Genomic DNA, 14,033 nt, shown 5'->3' with positions numbered 1-14,033 from the left:
AGATTTAAGTATTCTGCAATATGGACTATAAAAGAAAGTTAACTTCCATAAGCCTCACTCTTACAGGATATATTTTTGAAAATGTATTGGCTATGCAAAGAAAATTTTGCCATTTGTATTCATCAAGTATCAAGAAATGCATTTTTTTTTCTCAGAATGGTAAAATGTAGCTTTTACATAAAGAAGTATTAAAACATGGGTTACTTTTCCTGACCTTTTGATAGAATTTCTATTGAGCTTGGTAAGACATCCAAGAAATTCAGATTCTGATTTTAAAATTAATGATTAATATTATAGAGTTTTCACAGTATTGGATTTGCAGTGCCAAATTCCTCTAACATAAGCAAGTGCAACTCCACATACTTCAGTGGAACTGTGTTTGCATATATTAGCAAGCAATTCTGGCCCTGTGCCTGGGAAAGGATCTTACATTTCATAGTCACTTGATTATGTCTCATCTTTAAACCACATTTTACTATTTGCAAAATACTTGACCCACAAAACCATAGAAGTCCATCTGCTAAGATACCATTGTGCATCATTAAGTAAAAATGATGAAACTACCTTAAGTGCAAAATCTAGTGTACAAGGGACATAAATCTATTCCAAATATTTATTTTCTTGTGCAGTCTGATGAACCTGAAACTTGGGTTTCAAAATTCCACTTGCACTAGAAATTAATTTCTTCAAGATACTTTATTACCCAAAACAGAAAGAATCCTTACAAATAGAAGGCTAAGATCCATCTAAAAGAACGCATCCTTGGAAAAGAGTAAGGATGGACCCACAGGCTAGTACTAGATGTCAGAGACATACAAGAATCAATTAAGGATCTGCTTCTAATAGTCTGGAACAACCTAAATGGAATAAAAATATTAGGTATTAGGGCCAAGATATCTGTTGTTACTATCATCATTGTTTTATTGGTGGGGTACCTAAAGATGACCACATAATGTTCAAAATCAGTAACCAAACTCTAGTTTGGTCTAAAGTACAAGTCTAATGTAATGGTAGGCTTGTAAAACCAAAGCTAGGTAACTATAACTACTCTCTTGTTGGGTTTCTTCCAGTTGAAGGTAGTTGGGGTTTTTTTTGGGGGGGGAGGGGTGGGGTGGTGTTGGGGTTTTTTAACTATAGCCTTTAAAAGGTATTTTTCCTGCTTTTATGTCACTACCTCTTATTATCTTTTTAATAAGATCTACTTAGATATTTTTAACTTTTTAATAATGCTATTAGACCCATAATTGCAACACTTTGTTGCAAATCTGTGGAGGAGGGGACTGCTATAATACTAACCACATATGTTCATTGCATATTTTGTATAAGGCTACAACTCTGACTGCCACTACAATATAACTATGAACATTGTGCAGGGGTTTTCCGTTTGTTTGGTTTTTCTCTCTTTATATACCTACTGGCTATTGCTTTTTTCATTGCCACAGCTCCTGTCACCAGGCAGCAGTAAAAAAATCTTTGCATAATACAGAGGGGTCAGGACTGAAAGCTGCTGACAGTCCTGTGCTCCTCTTGCAGATAACAGTAATAAACCTTACTGTATTCAGCATTGTACAGAATCCATCCAGAGCTTTTAAACCCCGGGACCTACCTTTAGATGCCTACAGGTTAAGTACTATAGCAAACACCTGACTCCCAGACCCTGAATGAGGTACCTTGACTCCCTGTTTTGTACATGGGAAGAGTGAGCACCTTAGGTGCTCCAGAACAGCACCTTACGTGCTCCAGAACAGCACCTTACTCCCACTAAAAATACCCCCCCACACACATATTTTGTCAGGGAACTGCCTAGCTTTAGTCAATAGCAACCAAGAAACCCTTACTCCTTGCTTCAGCTCAGGTACTAGAAAATTAGGATGATGCCTGTTTTAAGAACAGAAGACATTCAAAGGTATAGTTCAATACTTGTCAAATCAGTAGTTCCCTAATAGCATTTTCCTCTGCTAAAGAACACATGGCATGGCTAGAGAGAAAGGATGTTGCAAAGGGGCTACTTATTCTTCAAAATAATGCTAGTCCAGAGAAGTCAATAATGCCACATAACAATATCAAGCAAATCACTGAGTTATATTTGTCTTCAAGAAATACAAGCATTTTTCATAGTTTGCCCTTTAACAGATCACGAACTGAGATGAACATTATCATTATTTTATTGAAAGTCCATTCAATGAGCATGCAGGTTTCAATCATTATGTTTTATACTTCTCATGGTAGAATAGAGCTATTTAGTATCATCCCTGAAGACTTGAAATTATCATTTCTTGACTTTACACAGTACGTCTCTTCAGAAAGAGACGATACTATGTGTATATATATGTAATACAGACCGTTCAAGCGTAAATATGGCCTTAAGGCTATGCCTTCTCTGTATGTCCTTTTCCCTATTTTAGTTCAGACTGACAAGTTCTTAAGTCCAGAGCAGCCTTTGGCCAGTACCTGATACAGTATTGTGAGGCACCTATTTGGCTTTTTACTTAATAGAGATTAAGATCTATCGTACTGTTAGTAAAGCTGAACTGAAATTTACTTCTTGTTCCTCATGACTTTTGACAAAATACTGGAAATACCATTTTTAACATCCTCAATTGCTTTAATGAACTACTAAAATACAGCACATGCTCCCCTCTGCCAGTCATCCAGACATTTGCTGGGCAATCACCGGAATAAAGTTGACCAAAACTCCTGAAACCTCTATTACAGAAATGCTACCTCTAACATTTCAGCCAGTATATATTTTTTCTTGCCTCTCCTAGAGAGGCAAGATGGAAATCTAGCTGTGTCAATAAGGTCACTTACCTCAACTAACTTGTTGGCGTGTTCACGGAAGACCTGAGCATACTCCTTCACTTCTTTCTCGTTACCGCTTTTTGCGGCCTCAATGAGAACCAGTAATGGGACATTGGTCTCCAGGAATGAATCCGATATATGATCCATTACTGCCTTCCGTAGCTGTGACAAAAGAAAGCAGACCAGTAAATAAAAGGAGAATTATCAATATACATTCCCACTGTATTCACTGGCTACTTATATTTAAGCATTGATGTGTCGCATCTCATAGCGCTGTATGGGAGTCTGGGCTTTTTTCTTTCTTTCCTCCAAGTTATATATTTGCAGCAAGCATACAAATATCAAACAGTTAAGGGCCTAGGCTCTGCAAAACCCTCCTGAGATTCGTGCTGACATACATCTAATCCTACTGGACTGAATGGATCTATATAAGACGATGGTGATTACCCACATAATACATTGCAAATTTATGAGAATTGAAAGCTGCGCGCTACTTTGAAAAACAGTTCAGCTCACTTAAAAGCCAAATATGGATTAAGGAGCTTAACTTCAAGCAACCATTAACAATATTAGCCTGAATAGTTCTAAGCCTTCTCTAATTCCTGCACTGAATAGTATTCTACGCAATAATGAGTATTTCGTTTAGCACATGCCTTGTGCTTCATATTCTCTTTCAGATACCTCCAACAGGTATAAACAGAAAACATTTCTAGGCATTTTCCAGGTGGATTAGAAAACATACTACAATTTATTCCAAAGGAAATAAAAACAACACAAAAACACCCTACAAGTTACTGAATATTAAACACCTGTTATTTAAGAAAAACATCTGTTTGCAACAATATTACTGTAAGAATGATGTCACTAACTTTTTCTCTACCTTGCTAATAGTGACTAATGAAAATCGAACTTCACCAAGATTTGAAAGACTGCCAGAAAGACGACCGAAATCTTAAGTAATTCTTCCTGGAAACTTAATTGCTCTATAGGAGTATGGATCAGAAACATTTTTAGTATGTTTTCTCCAGCTTTTTGGTTGTTAAGAATGAAAAACTGGGGACTCAAACACAACACACAGAGCTATTCAGCCTGGAGATCTGGCTAGCCATTAGTCTCCTTAAATCACGCATTTTTAGTTAGATGAAACATCAGGAAAGGTAATTTTCTCTATTTTGCAGTCCAGACAAGAAAGCTTTAGCTAGACGAGGTGTCATCAAAACATCCAATCATGCTGAAAACTGGTATATTGCTAGGCACTGTAAATACATGATCCAAGATACATTTGCTGTTTGACAGCAGCAAGTGTCAGCTCTATTTGAATAAGGAGAAAGCTAACTCTGAATATTTCCATTCAATCCCTGAGTGGTGCAGTAAAAACAAGCAAAGCAAAATAGCCTATAGGTGTTTGCATGGGGTATTCCTTTTATTTCTATTACCACTAAAGCAGCCAATGTGTTAAGAGAAACAATTCTTAATTCCCCTTAAAAATTAATTCTACTCAGATTCTACCTGGAAAGTATTTTTCCACTTCCAGAATGATTAAAGGCACTCAGAATAGCTAACACAGTAACACATACAAACGGGGGGGGGGGGGAAGGACGAAAAAGAGAAGAAGAATATATCAAAGAGACCTGCCAACAGTTAGGAAGCTGGTGTGTGGTTGCTACTACCTATCACATTGTCACCTCGTAGTCTTTCTTTTTTTCTCTCATCAGTCTGCTGGTATCCACTTGCTGACTCTTATTTTATTCTTATATTGAAAGCTCTTTCAGACTGTCCTTAGGGTCTGTTTGCACAGCATCTTATGCAATGAGATCCTGATCCATGAATAGTTTTCATAGGTACCATCTCAATACAAAGAGAAACACTAATATTGCTCCAAATATATCAAAGCATAGCAAAAAAAGAAAAAAATACACTAAGATGTTAAGTGCCAGAGAATAGTGCACCAGCATAGCACTCTGCATTATATGGCTGATAGATTTCCAATCGCTATTTATATCAATCCTTCCTACTAAATGAAGTTTCATCAATAGCCAGCATTCAGGGAGAGATACTGCCAGAGAGGGTTCGTCTCATGTTTGCTTAATCACCCTCTGCAGATGTCCATCTCCCAACACTTGCTGAGAAGCTCTGCTCCCAAGTTAGATACCTCACTTCAGTACCTACAGTTAGACTTTTTGAAATCCATTGGACTAAAATATGCCATATGGTGGTGTTTCCAAAGGAACACACAAAGGTTTTAGAAATCCCATGTGGTTTCCATCTCATTCTCAGGGAAAGTCCTTTAAAAAAAAATCCACTTGCTCAAGTTCAATGCTGTTATCAATAAAACCTACCGTCCACTGCCCTGAAAAAACTACTTTAAACGCTAAATGAACACTGACATTTTTCTGTTTATATCGTTCCATAAGGAGGTATCCGTTTCAAAGTGTTGTGTTCGATGAACAAGCAATTCAATTTGTAATCAAGGTTAATGTGGTATTATAGATCCGATTATAACAATATGCCCCATGGAACTGTAAGAAAAGTCTCAGGATATTTAAGTACGCAGCTTATTTTCATCAGTATTAAATACCTCCAGTCTACAACCACATACTAGAAATCTATAAAAAGGACAGTAAGAGCATCAGCTAACCAGCAATTTGGGGTTTACCACTGTAAATATACAGTAGAGTTATATCTGAATAAAAATGAATGAATAAAATGGGTATCTAGTTTCTAATGGTAACTGGATGTTGCCTTCTGCCGTTCTGAGTTGCAGCACGCTGGAAAAAATTCTGAATTCTGACTGTCAGAGGTTTGATAAATATAAAGTTAACAAATTCTATTTTCCTATGCTATGTTAATCATAGATGTCAGTAGCTTATTTCTAACCCCTCATGTAAACACGCATTATAATTTCTTTAGAAATTGGTTATCTGAGTTTCAGGACGCCCTTGCATTGAAGTTGAAAGGTATAGTTAACGTTTTTTATATACGCAGGAGACCACAAATTTTGCTATCCATTACCACAGGCTATAAAGAATGACTTGACAAAATCATTTGTTAAATGTGACAGGAGTATGAACATAAGACATTCAGCCAATAGCTGAAATGGATACATGACAAGGTAATATTAATTGCACAAGACAAGACATTTAAAAGTAGTAGCTCAGCATTACCAGTCTATTTGATCCAATTAGGGGTATTCATCAAGGTAAATAACTACTGGAAAACTAATCTTGTATGTTCCTCTGCGTACTGCAACAAAGTCCAGCCAAACGGATGGCTTACGCATCCAGAGATTTTACTGTTTCATACAACTAACACCAGTTCAGAAGGGAATGGGAGAAGTCTGTGACTGGAACCTAAATGGTCATAAAATATGTGGCAAAAACACACCAAGTTTTATTCTAAAACCAGCATGAGATCTTGCGCTCGTATGTACATTAACAAATATCTTTGCAATGCCTTAATTTACCCTGCATTCTGATGTAAACATTACAACACAAACTATTACCCATAAGACAATGCTTTAGGGTTTTCTCCCCACTGAATTTTTAAGTTAGAGGTGACTTCAAAGTGTGAGTAGTTTCCACCACATGAAACTCCATTTGTTAGAGGAGAAAGCACATTAAATAAAGGTCTTGCTTAATTCATTTTGTCATGGAGAAAACTTTATTAATTAACATATAGCTAAAAGAATAAGTTTGCCAGACCAATGCAAAGATATAAGAGGAAAACATCAAGACCTGCAAATATTTTTAAAAGTATGAATGGTGTACCACAAGGCGGATTTTATACCTTTCCAGTTCAGTCAATTCAGTCAGTTTATGGCGCACAGAGTCAGTTGCTGTTTTTGATAGCATCATGTTCTACTGTTCTAAGCACTATTTAGGGCTGTTTTATCATTGTCGGTTCACAGCTATAATTGAGCTCAAAGAGGTTAAACTGCCCACTGAAATGATGTTTTCCATGGCTATATAACAATTTTAGAACCAAAATGTCTCAGTGCTACTTATAGTCTAGTAATTAAATGTCTAATCCTGACACTGGAAGGTAAAGTCACAGCAGGAGATTAATGACTCTAACAGATTGTTAAACTTTATAAAGACTGGCAGTATAAAGCTATCTGTAACAAAAGATTACCAAGGAGCACCTTATTCACCATTTTCTATTTAACGTGCATTACAAGCTGAACCCAACTCCAGTTTGCAGTTGCAGAGCGCTCCCAAACAGGTATTAGTTTAATTGAAAGAGATGAAAATAAAGCCTTCTCCACTGCAGTTAAAGTGTGTCTCCTCCAATATGTTGTGGAATTGAGTTCTGGAGAATAAGACAGTGAGCATTAGAAGCTACTGCAGTATAGTGCTAAAGAGAGTCTCGGTCGATTCTGCACACAACCTGTGAAGATGTGACCAAAAAATGGTAGATTGGGGGATGTGGACGCTAATGCTATCAACTATGTCTTGACAGATTAAACAGCAAAAAGATTAACATGTAAAGCATGTATCACACTTGGACACCCAAACTACAGATTTCTGGAATATACCACATAAAAATATTTAAGATTTGAGCCTAAGATAAAAACTCAGGAAGAAACGCTGTTACAAAGACTCATCATACTTCTCCATATATTTTTCTGTGTGTGAGCTTGCTTTCTTCTTGCTGAAGAGAAACTTCCCTAGTCAGGAAAAGACTGGGGATGAATTTACGAATGGAAAGCAACTTGAAGTGACAATTTCTTACCAGAAATTTGAAAAAGCATAAGACACACATACAAAAACATTCCTGCTAGTTGTAGGTCACTACAAAGGATTCCTCAAAATGGTATATGGCCAGAAGCACAGAACCACCTACTTACCAAGTACTTAGGTACTTAATTCCCATTGATTTAACTTTTTTGGGGGGTGGGGGGGGTGGGGGTGGGGTTTATCAACTTTTGTGACTTAGAAATCTTATACTGCCTTTTCAAAAAAACATTTTTCAGCAAGAGCAAGCCTCGGGCTTGCTAACAACATTAGTGTAGTTACATAAAAGCAGAGAAAAACTTACAAACTTGGGGGACAGACATCCACATACCCCCCAAACATATGAGTACTATCAGGGCAAGAACTCTGTCTTGTTTCATGTGTGGGTAGAACAATAAAATCCCAATGCCGATTGGAATGCTGGGATAGTACCAAATATTTATTACTTCTAACAATAAAAAAATTATACACGGCATTAAAAGGTAGAAGACAGTACAGAGATTACCATCAAAAAATGCTGGAAACACTGGAGGACAGAAATATATGTAAGGACTGAACAGTCAGTGGAAAGCATTAGTGAAGTCAAAATAATTCAGAAGTGAAAGACAGTGATCAACCTTTGCATTCTGTATGACCTGGGCAGTTATAGTTGTGACAAGGACAATAGGGAAGGATGAAGTTGCAGAACAGGACATTACATGTAGGAACAAAGAAGGGAAAGATTGTAGGAGGTTACCCCAGCAGAGAAGAAAAGGGTAAAAGACTCTGAAAAATATCCTTGTGAAAACCAAGGAGGACTGTAAAGTGTCAAAAATGTCACCAAGACTGCAAGCCTAGAGGGTCTGATGCAAAAGAGGTGTGACAAGGAGAAGGGTAATGAGGAAGAATAAAAATCATGGATTAAACATCTATGGATTAAACTGAGAACCACAACACGTTGTGTAACTTCATATATTGTCTCAGGCTCTGTTGAAATGATATTTAAATCAAGTAGGGTGGCTTTGGAGCTTTATGGTTTTTTATAAATACAGTAAATAAAAGAATAATTGTGGACAAAACTGGTTTGGGGAGGTTAAATAGCTATTTGGTGACAAATGGGAAGGAAGTTGTCTATGAAAATCCCTCATGAAGTTATCCTCACTACGATAAGCACGCATAGTAACTCCACGTAAAAGAAGTTAGATCCAACAAGCTTTAAAGGGTTAACAGAGTAAGTGCTACACGTGTCACACTTGCATTCCCACCTACTCCAGCTGCACGAACGGGCTGGCATACTAAATATTATCATTAGCTTCTTTAAGAACTAGAGGTTTAGCCCCAATGAAAGCTGATGACAGCTGTCTTTGCTGGACCTATCTATTGGAGTTCCAGACAACGGCCGAAACAAGATTAAAAATTGATTGTGTTCTGCAAAAATGGATTTCTCATCATCCTTTCCACGAGTCACTCAAAGTCACAAACTGATCCTGCCCCACAGACAGAGATGACTGATACCTGATACTATCAATTATCATCCATACCTTTCAAAAAAGCCCTTACTGCAGTGAGATCACAGCCTAGGTTTTTTTCATGGGTTTGTTTTGTTGGGGTTTTTGGTGGTTTTATTCTTAATTTGTTCTTATTTTGTTTTCTTCTCCTTTGCAGTAATTTCTACAAAGCAAGAACTGAAAACAAAACTTTTTATATTTCTGGTTGCTTAATAAAAAGTAACAAGTAACATTAAAGACATTTTATAATACTTTAGAAATAGTGTTACAGAACAAAATTAATGTCAATTAAGAAAAAAATGCAATGTTGAAATCCCATTTGGAAATTAAATTCGACATACTTGGCCATTGCTCATAAATCCATTAGGAGGACAGAATTATAGAAGTCTTTGGAAAAGGACTATGTTTTCTTCTACATTTATAGTGCTCCCTACCTCATGCTGCTGCATTATTGATAATGAACATCAAAATTTGAAGCTGTCTTTATGAATCCAAGCTTCTATAAGTTTCTTTAGCTGATGTGACTACAGGTCATTCTCTAGCTGACACTACAGTGTCAGTGAAAGCTTCTTTAAGTAAAACTATCATCAACAGAAATTTCTTGGAATAGGTTTTTGGTTTGGGTTTTTTTGTTTGGTTTGGGGGTTTTTTTGAGTAGCAACATTATACACTGCTGTTGAGCTTCTCCCACATTTACAGTGTCTCTCACTAAAAAGAGTTTTAAAAACTCCATACTTGTTTCTCTGCAGTGATTACAGAGCTAGGCATCTTCTAAAGTTCCTGGAGTGAGTGCAAAGATTTGTTGAAACATGTGAGCTTTTACAAAGACTCATTATTTGAGGAATGATAGACAAACTATGTGCAGTAATCTACTCTAACGCAATATAGCTGTCATTGAGTTTTGCCTCATAATTCCTCACAAGCCACTTTGAAAGGCCAACCCTCTGTGCTCACAACTTCATTCAGTTTAAAAAAAAAATAAAAATCAAGTCCCTATTTCAAAAAGCAAAAGCAGCTATAGCTACTAAACTCTTTGGATTTTGTCAGATAAAAATAATCCATCATGAGTATTATGTTGCAGATCAAAGTTTCCTTCATTTGATGAAAATGTTACACACTGTAGCCTTACACAAAACTACCTGATATGGGTATAGTTTCCTGAAATATGGCACCATATGTGCATCAGTAAACATTATGTGTAGAGTAAATTAAACCGAGCCTTATAATTAGGCAGTAAGGAAATTACTGCAGACCTGAAAGAGTAAATCAGCAGTATTAAAACACTCTCCATTTCCTCTGAAGCACTTCAGAGCACCATAAAAACCTCAATGTCACAGTGATAAACATCTAGAAGAAATGCATTTTGAGGGAGACAAAGACATGTGCATTCAAATAAGTTCAAGTCAAAATCACGATTAAGTGCAATTTAAATAACAGTTCATTGCCTCTAGTTTTTTAGATCAGACTTTTAGACATTTTTCTAAAAATCCTTTCCTAAAGTAAATACACCAGTTAGTCTACGAAATGGGAACAGGCAAGAAGTGGATGCAGTACTGAACAGCATGCCAGGGGCTTACAGTTCTTTCAGTCCAAGCTGGTGAAATTCAGAGTATGCCTACTTCTGTTGCTTTAAGGAGTGGCTATAAATTCAGTGGAAGCTGAAAGAGTAGAGGACTTTATGAAGTGGAGCATTACTATCTCTGCTTTATAAGCCAATATTACACAAGAGTCCTGTCTAATACCTTTGTACAAGCTGCTAGAGGAACCCAGTAAAGAAGTACTGATGTACACGCAATGCGGCACACCCGTATTAAATGAATACAAGGAACAAACATGTAGTGCTGGCACAGAAAAAAAATCTGTATTAGCATTTGATAGACTGCTTTCAGAAAGCCAGCTTCCAGATTTCCATAATCAAGAGCACTAGAGTCACTGCAGGTGAAAATATAACCTACTAAGCAACAAGGAAAAGGTGACGAGTTTCTAATGAGCAAGGGCTGACGCCACAGGTGGCCTTCAGTTCAAATACATTTAGATTGACTTATGGCTGGCTCCCTTTAAAAAATGCCAACATTTTGTCCAGAAGCATTTTCATGCAACAGAATGGGGCAATATCGCCGATCACACTGCGCTTTCCCTTGGGAACAACTGGTACCTCATCTTTGTAACATAGCACAACCTTATCATCTGTTTAAGTATGACCTTGCTTCAACTTTGCCTTTGTAAAATAAATCTTTAGTAAACATTCACGCACGACTAAATTTTGAAGTTACAACTTGCTTGGATATTCTGCTACTACTTAACACTTGCATGAAGTTTTGCATCTTCAAAACACTCTATCAACTCTCTTACAAATTCTCACAGTGTTATGTGAGCTAGGTAAGGTCCATGACCCTCTCTCTCTGTGTTTTTAGCCCTCCTTAAATTATACAGATCTTGAATTAAAAAAAAGCCACCTTCAAGATTTATAACCTTAACTGGTGCCCTCTTGTCTGCAACAAAGGGCACATCAGAACCTACTTTTACGGTAACAAGAGGCAGAACTTGCTTCCCCAGCCCTCCTAGAAACACACCTATTGCTGCAGCGTTGACTGGCTCTATAGCCTGAAAGTAAAAGGACTATTCACACAAACCTACCTTTAGGCTCCTATCTTTTGGGCACCTACCTTTAGGCTCCTATCTTTTGGGTGCCTAAATTCGCAAGCAGTTTGTTCTTGATTCCCCATACATGAAGAAAGACAAGCTTTTGCAAAATACATCCTTGAAACCCAAAACCACCCTCTGAAGATGAAGTCTTTATTGGCTGTATAGGATATTGAAGGCCAACCAGCTTCCTTATATTATCACCCAATTTCCATACTTGACATCAGCTGGTGTGAATTCTCAGGGTTCTCTTTTTTTTCTCTTCCCCCCACCCTCTCAATACGAGTTCTTATTTCTTTGGGTGTGCTGTTCAGCTCCTCACAGAAGCTGAAAGGAGTTGGTTATCTAATATCTATTAAGTTTGATCAGAATTGTGTTCACTGTTTTCTTCTGAAGATCTTAGTTTTGTGTTGCTTTCTGAGCACTCATACTTCCCTTGGGTTTATATCTTAATGTGCAGATGCTGTATACCTCTTAAAGCTGCCACAACACAGAATACCTAAGTTGAGGCAGCTTCACGTTCAGAAGCAACTTTACTTTTCTGTGTTTCAGATCATTCTTCTGAAACTGGACAGTAACTCTTGCTTGTCTTCATAGAGCGTTGTAGAAGGGAGAGAGGATAAACACAAAAATTAAGTCAGTAAATCATGACTCAGGGCAGCAAGATTTAATTTCTAGGTGCCGCTGGCCCTCCCTACAGCACTTGACAAGTCATCTGGTCTGTATATGAGACAGTAGCTTGGGTGCAAAATGATGTTTATAAAATTTCCTCTTTTGGAGGGGGTCCTGTGTTTTCTTCAAAGCATTTACATACTATAAAGAAGCAAGCTATGCATATACTTGAAGAAAGACAGATTTAAGTCCACAGACTGAAAACATTATGTAAGTGTCTATCCATAGTACAGTTTGCATTGTATGTGTTAGCTGCGATAAAATCTGTTCCAACGGAACACATTTTTTCAGTTTTAGGTGTCCCTTTAGTCTAATTGCATGAGCTAATATTCATGGTTTTTATTCTGAGAGTCTCTCTAGAGTCTACGTCATTTTTTGGCAGGTTTCAAAGTGCCAAACGATTTCTTTTTTGCCGCAAATAGCATTCATAAACAGTAGTGATACCACTTAATCTAAGTGGAAGTGACTGACATAAAGAGCAAATGGAGATACGCTGCCTCTCAAGACCTAGAAAAAAAAGACACGACAAATAAGCCTAAGAACATTATGAAGCATGTTACCTAATTCAAACTGTTGTAACCCATATTAAAGAAAGTACACAGAATTGCGAGTACTTTCAGAGATCTAAGAAGTAGGTAAAAACTGAATATGATCAAGAAGTTCTCCCCAAGATCTTTGTTTTACCAAATTTGCATGAATAAATTACAAGAGGTATTTGTCTCATCAACCTTTAACCTTTTGAAAGATTGACTTGTAGCCTAATAAAGCTACCGAAACAGTACTATCAAGGACTAAAAGATAAGGAGTATAAGGGAGGTATGCTAGAGAATATGGCTGATTACAGACTAATGAATACCATGCCTGTAGTCCACCAAGTGTCTTACAAAGGTATTTGCGAGAGCACAGCTTAGCTAGCACAAGGATAATGTAAATGACCAATCAAAAATACATAAGGGTCATGTGAAAGGATGTACTAACTACTTGATACATAAAGAATTGATTAGAGGTATAGAAAGGGCACATATGACTTGGCTTTTTTTTTTTTTTTTAATTTGGCTGCTGCAAAGTATGTGACTGAACAAGTCTGAGTGTGCAGCTGGTAGAAAGACACCATAGCACTGTCATTGTTAATATTAGTTTATGCCTAAATGGCTAAACCTGATCCTGAGCACCCAAAAGTCTGTCACCATTTCCAGGGTGCTAGTAGAGGCTATTGGGAAGAAGCAGACACTGAGAAGAAGCAATCAATATCCTAACCTCCATCTATATTCATAAGAAAGAGGGAGACAACTCATCCAAACCAATACGGAAATCGTGGAAGTGTCTATCTTTCAGCCTTCAGCCTACAAAGTAGCTGAGATTAAGTAACCAAGAACAAGGACAAACCACAGCCACACATGAAACCCATTCTTGGAAAATCATATGGGAAAACAAGCTACGTGTCACTGTAGAAATCATATTGAAGGGCTTATTTATGGATAATAACATGCTATAGTTATACAATACCAATAGCAGTTGCAGATAATGGAGTAAAACAGAACAGGACCATAGTCTTGACCATAAAAGCTATTGTTTCTAGACTGGTTTTCTGAGGAAATGAGGCTCATTACAGTAACCTCGTCCATTTTGTCAAATACATTTTAATCTGTTAGCCAATTTTAAAACCATCTGACAGACAGAAAAGGTCTTGAGGATG

General features: G+C 37.2%; 1 protein-coding gene across 3 annotated transcripts in view; it reads right to left on the bottom strand.

Annotated features, from left to right (window-relative positions):
* CTNNA2 (catenin alpha 2) overlaps positions 1–14,033 on the bottom strand; it is a 529,003-nt gene that overhangs the window by 109,257 nt on the left and 405,713 nt on the right. The window contains exons 1-2 of one of the 3 annotated variants that reach the window (XM_050895305.1): positions 11,689–11,804; positions 2,812–2,964 (exon numbers count right to left, since the gene is read on the bottom strand). In XM_050895305.1, coding sequence (XP_050751262.1) covers positions 2,812–2,964; positions 11,689–11,781 — 246 coding nt within the window. In that variant the 5' untranslated portion in view covers positions 11,782–11,804. The other 2 variants (XM_050895306.1, XM_050895304.1) reach the window with 2 other exon arrangements.

The sequence above is a fragment of the Gymnogyps californianus genome, chromosome 4 (assembly GCF_018139145.2).
Source record: "Gymnogyps californianus isolate 813 chromosome 4, ASM1813914v2, whole genome shotgun sequence".
NCBI lineage: Eukaryota > Metazoa > Chordata > Aves > Accipitriformes > Cathartidae > Gymnogyps > Gymnogyps californianus.
The sequence above is the reverse complement of the archived record's forward strand: the minus strand, read 5'-3'. Positions and strand labels throughout refer to the sequence as shown.